The sequence below is a fragment of the Centruroides sculpturatus genome, unplaced genomic scaffold, assembly GCF_000671375.1.
Source record: "Centruroides sculpturatus isolate CEXI.00-Female unplaced genomic scaffold, Cexi_2.0 scaffold43, whole genome shotgun sequence".
Classification (NCBI taxonomy): domain Eukaryota; kingdom Metazoa; phylum Arthropoda; class Arachnida; order Scorpiones; family Buthidae; genus Centruroides; species Centruroides sculpturatus.
This window is the reverse complement of record NW_019384334.1, coordinates 1173556-1179555: the sequence shown is the minus strand read 5'-3', so window position 1 is coordinate 1179555 and position 6000 is coordinate 1173556. Positions and strand designations below refer to the sequence as shown.

Sequence of the window (6000 nt, the reverse complement as noted above, 5' to 3'; positions counted from 1 at the left end):
TCTAGTAGCCATACTATTATATTTCTGTTAGAAAAAAAATATTTTCGTATCTAAATATTTAAAACATCTGATATTTTTATTTTTAAAATTAAAAAAATTAACTGTCAAAATAAGGAGCTTTAGATTTGAAAATAAATAATGCTTTTCTAAAATATATTTTTAAATTTTCTATATAATAATTAAAAGTGTATATATAATATAAAATAAAAAATGTTCTTCAGAAAGTTCTGCATCGTTCTTATTATGTAATACAAGAACTTTGTTTTTCTTGAAAGTTTTTGTACTTTTAAGAAATAAATTCATCTAGTTGTCAGTGGAGAAAAAGAACAATAACGAAACTTTATGAGAACATAAAATGAAATTATAGAAACATATTTTTATAACAACTTTATTTTCCAATTTCATGTCTGTTTATCGAAACAGGAAATACTCCCAACTAAAATAGATTCCTTTTTATTACATTCACAGGATATAGTAATATTGTTAGAAATGTTCAATATTGACTGTTGACATATCGAAAAAATGAGATTACAAAACACATCACAAAAACTTGAACACTTTGTTAGAACCAGAATATAATTTTTCAAATTGTTAGACTGACGTTTGTCTGTTACCCGTTTTATATCGCCTACAATCTTTTCTCAAAGCCCAAGAAACGTTCAATAGAATATATGCTGATTCAATCAAATCTATGCTGTGTTAATTTGTGAGCAAAATAGTTCCATCTTTTGAAGATTTTCTTTTTCTCTTTTTTGTTTTTATAAAGTCATCTTTACAATCTTATTCGAAAGAACACATTCTCAAATCTATAAATTTACAGATTTATAGATTTTAATAATGTTTTTTTATACATTAGTTTAAATCAAACTTCAACAGTAAAATAAAAATAAAAAGCTATTTTTCCACGTCAATAGCATGAGAGATTCTTTCCACGTGTTTGTGTGATAATTGAGATAATCGATATCTTTTACCCAGAGCAAATGTTTCAGTTTGTTGTAAACAAGTCTTCTTCTCCCTTGCAAGTAATCTTTTACTTGTATTTTTGTGTAATAAAAGAAATAAGGTTATGTGTATATAACTCGGAATCTTTTTAAAGTATAATTAACCATTATCATAATTTGAATCATAAATATCAACAATTATAATCATCATTATTTGTTATTATTTTTCTTAAATTTCTGATTTAATCAATATTAGACAAAACATTAAATTCAATAGTTTTTCTTCAATAACTCTTTTCAACAATACCCTGCATTTTTTGTTCTTTTTTAAAAAAGGACGCTAACTTGTTTTTGTTCATTTAGCCAATTCGCGCTATAACAATAATGACTTTCCAATGGCTCCTTCTTAACAACTTTTGCTGTCTATCTGGCTCTTCTCTCTTGATCGTAATGATCCTTTGCACCTTTATTGATTGATTGAGATGAGGTCATGGCAGATGTAGCAAATTCCCGACACGTTATTTTACTTTTTTTAGTTGGCAATTAGAAATAATTCATTAAGCCATTTCTTTCTCAGCTAATTAGAGTTTCTTCTGTTAGAAAATGTTCTGTGTTTGTAGTTGGAGTATCAAATAACAATCTACGCATTCTGACATCACAAGTTGACCTAGATGTGGTATTTTTGGATATCTCTAACATTTCTTTGTTACTAACGTCTGCTCCACAGTTCTCCGAATCCAAAGATCTTGTCGATGTTGTTAAGCATCGTATATTCATAGTTAATGAGGTTTTAGGTGATAATTCACTATTTGTTTCTTCTTTTGGTGCCTGGTTCGTAAATATATACAAAACAATAAGAATAACAATCGATATCGAATAATTTTAATATTAAAATTAATTAAGTAACATCTATTTCTAACGCTGTTATAGTTTTTACAAAACCATATAATATATATAACTTTATACTTTTATAGTTTAAAATAGTTCAAGTCTTATAATTCAACTATATATTGTATATGGTTTTGGAACTATTTATTTCTACGGCAACTACATTTAAAAATTATAAAATTAAAGAAAATTAATTAATTTCTTTTATGTATTTTCAATACACTGTTTAAAACTGATCTTGTAAATATTTATAAAATTTATCTAAATAAAAAAATAAATGTGGAACATACATTTTTACGTCAATAAATTTGTTGTTTACTCTTAAAAATATTTATAATTATTTCAGGAATAATTTATTGAAGAAATATAATTTATATAATCGTTCTTTATTTTTTTATGTAATAATTTTTCATTTCATTTAAAAAAAACAATTTTTACAGTAATAATTATATTTGAAATCTATAGATATAGATTTTTATGAGGAAAGGAAAAATAAAAATAAAATAAGTTTGGAAGAAAAAGAAACGAAAGGAGAAAAGAAAAATAACAAAGAAAACAACCAGCAAAAGATAGCAACAATGAACGAAAGAAAAAGAAAAAAGAAAACTACAAATAGCATGAACTTAAAAGAAAATATATTTATGAATTGTTAAATGTACAGTATATATTTACTTATTTATTAAAATACATTCTAGTTATTTAAAAAAAATAAATGAAATTACTCTGTACTAGTAACTTGTACACATAATTTCTGGTTAAATATCTAAAATATATTTATATAAATCTATTAATGTATTAAAGCTTATTAAATTGCTACATCTATTCGAAAACAATGTATTTATTAATGATATCCAGTAAGAAATATGTCTATTAATCATGCTAATATCGAGTATTATATTTTGAATGATATTCAATTACGAAACACGAAGAATAATAGTGGTTCACAGAATTTAAACATAATTATTCTCAACGAAATAGCTACTAAATGTATAACGGGAAGAGCTTTCAGAATGTTATCTGACAATTTCATAACTTTCACTACCGATGGAGAATGCGTCCTTTAGTATAACATATTCAAAGTACCCTATAAACCTTGCCAATTCTAGATGTTTGCATTAGTATAAACATATAATTTAATAAAATATAATAAGAGTTTAAGTGTAGGACATAATAGCTAAGTACTAATTTTGATGTTTATAATTATATATATATATATATATACATATATACATATAACAAAATATTAATATTAATAAAATGATTTACTTCAAAAATTAAACTGGTTAACGATGGATAAAAAATCACATATAAACATTAAAGAGTTGAACAGAATGTAAAGTCAAATTAATGTTGTTTGAGTAGTTTGAAACGAACTTATATGTATTTTTGATTATAGAGAATGTAAAGAACGAGATTTAAAAAAATTAAACATTTTATAAAATATTAACGTACATTTTTCTGAAAGCTATCTTCGTATTTGTTTCTTTTCAGTATGTCAGGGCAATCTGCATCTGCATGAGGATCCACGTATCTTCTTCTAGTAGCCAACCTTTCGCAAACAGCTTCTTCGCCTTAAAAAGAAAGAAAATAGAAAAACAAAAATTCTAAATGGATCTATTGAATCGTTAAGAAAATGAAAGCAACATTGAAACATTTATCATAAGTATACATTTTGAAAAACGACAAATAGCTATAATTACCAATCACTTGTTCAAATTAATACAAATGAGCATTGATCTGAGTAAACTTTTTACTTTTTTTGTTCAACAACATTCAAAGATATTGATTTTTGGCAACATTCAATAGTTGAAGTAATAAAATGATGGCAAAATGCCAAATCTCTTTAAGAAATGTGAAGTCAATTTGATATTATGTATTTTATGACTCCAAATACAAGCCACATACACCTCATCTATTCTAGAAAATTTCATTCAATAAAATAGAGTTTTAATGTTAAACAATGTTAAGAAATAACCACACATTGAATTAATTTTCTACTTGTTTCAAATTATGTAAAAATACATGAAAATATTTTGTAATTATTCATTTTAGATCGTATTTATGTACAGTTTTCAAATTAATTAAATTATATAAATTTTTCATTTTTTAAAAATTTGTTTAAAGTACAGATATTTAATTTTCACCCATTATTGAATTTATTCAATTGATATTTCTATATTATAATTTCTACTAAGCTAATTATAGTAAGAAAATTCTTTTAATTATTAATTAACATAATTAATTAATTAGTGCGAGATGACATTAATTTGATACTTTATTATAATCTTATAAACTTGCTAACGTTTTGAAATTTTTGTTTTATAACTGAAGATGCATACATTTTATATTTACTGATTAAAAACTATATGTATTAATTACAACGTTTAAATTAAATTCCAATTACGTTTTAATTAGGTATTTAAATTTAAAATATGTCACAATTGACTTTTTATAATACTTACTCCATTCACAAGTATCATAATATTGTTTTTGTGATGAAAAACTAACTCCTGGTTCATCTAATCTATGCTGCCGCTTTTCCATCTAAAATATTAAGAGATAAAGGAATTATTAAAGTTGATTTAAACTATAAATACTATACCTGCCAATTAATCAAACGTTCTTTCTATATTTTAATATTAAATTTTAAGAGACATTTACAGGGTGGGAAAAGTCAGTTAACTCTTAAAAGAACTAAAAACCGGATTGGAAAAATACATCTCATTCACTTTATTAGAAGAAATTGACGTTTATCTTGATTAACTGACTTTTGGTCTACTCTGTACATAAGTAATTAGAGTACTTTGTCTTACATATTAAACATATCTATTAACTAATATTAATATAAAAATTCAAATAGAGTTAAAATTAAGATTGAACTTGAAATTAGCATTAAGATGTTTGACATTAAAGAAATTTTTGTATAAAATAAATGCGAAGATTCGGTTAAAAAATATAATATTACGTTAAAATATTGATTGCCGTAGTAATTTTGATAAATCGTATGGATTATAAAAACGATAAGAAGTAATCTACCGTATTTAATTTATTAAAACATTTTGATTCTTTAAAAATGTGAAAAAATAAACAATTTTTCAGGTGAAAAGAAAACTTAAAATTTACATTATCATAAAAATACACTGGAATTTATGTAATAATAATAATAAATTATAAATAATTTCAACTTCAAAAGTGAAAACAATATAAACATAATTAGTATAATTAACTAAACAACAAATAAGTATTGAATAAAGTTTTTAATTTAATTATAATTTATATTTTAAAAGTTCCATCAAAATATAAAAATTAGACTAAACCAACCTTTTATCTTTTAGAAATTTTATTAATTTAGTTGATAATAACAAAGTAAGATGTTAAGTATTAATTAACGAACTTATTTAAACCATGCAACATAAAATTTTAATTAAAAATTTGTGCTTATAAGATAAATATTTAATATTTAAAAAGCAACATTAAAACAATATCTTGTATAAATACTTTATAATATTTTAGAAATACAAGAAATTTTAGGTATAATTTTATGGTTAGTTATATTATTACATAGTTACGAAACTAATTTTTTTTATTAACGTAAAATAAATTACATTAATAAAAAAAATTAAATTTTATATTAATTAATTAAAAGTATTTAAATTTCAAGTTAAATAATTTTTCGTAAACAAATAAAAAATATATTTTTTAAGAAAACTTTTTAAAAAATACAATTTCTAATATAATGAACATAAAAACTTAAATATACAACAAAAATTAAGTAAAAAGTTTGAATTTTAAATTCGTAAATGTTCTTTTTTTATATATATATTTAAAGTTGATTAAATAAATTTAGAACTTTGACAATTTATTAAGAGAATTTGTAAAGAATGTTTAGTATAACTTTATATATATATATATATATATATAACTACATTCTTGTTCTTAATGAAGTTTAGGTATGAGAATTTTTTCACAAATAGAATAAAGAGCTTCTTTAGAAAATTTAACCGAATAAACACCGAAGTATTGCATGAAGTGGTAATACTGGAATGTCATGTCATATGGAATTAAGGAGGAGAAAAAACTTAACGAAATTGGATGTTCCTAAAAAAAAGTGAAAGCTTGTTTTGTTGGTTAAAAAAAAGACATATCAATTAGACATAAATCATACCGCTGC

General features: G+C 22.6%; 1 protein-coding gene across 1 annotated transcript in view; it reads right to left on the bottom strand.

The window, feature by feature from the left end:
• Positions 1-413: 413 nt before the first annotated feature.
• LOC111631473 (nephrin-like) overlaps positions 414-6000 on the bottom strand; it is a 176490-nt gene continuing 170903 nt past the window's right edge. The window contains exons 20-22 of the mRNA XM_023375719.1: positions 4292-4373; positions 3282-3400; positions 414-1769 (exon numbers count right to left, since the gene is read on the bottom strand). Coding sequence (XP_023231487.1) covers positions 1515-1769; positions 3282-3400; positions 4292-4373 — 456 coding nt within the window. The 3' untranslated portion in view covers positions 414-1514. The remainder of the gene's footprint in view (positions 1770-3281; positions 3401-4291; positions 4374-6000) is intronic.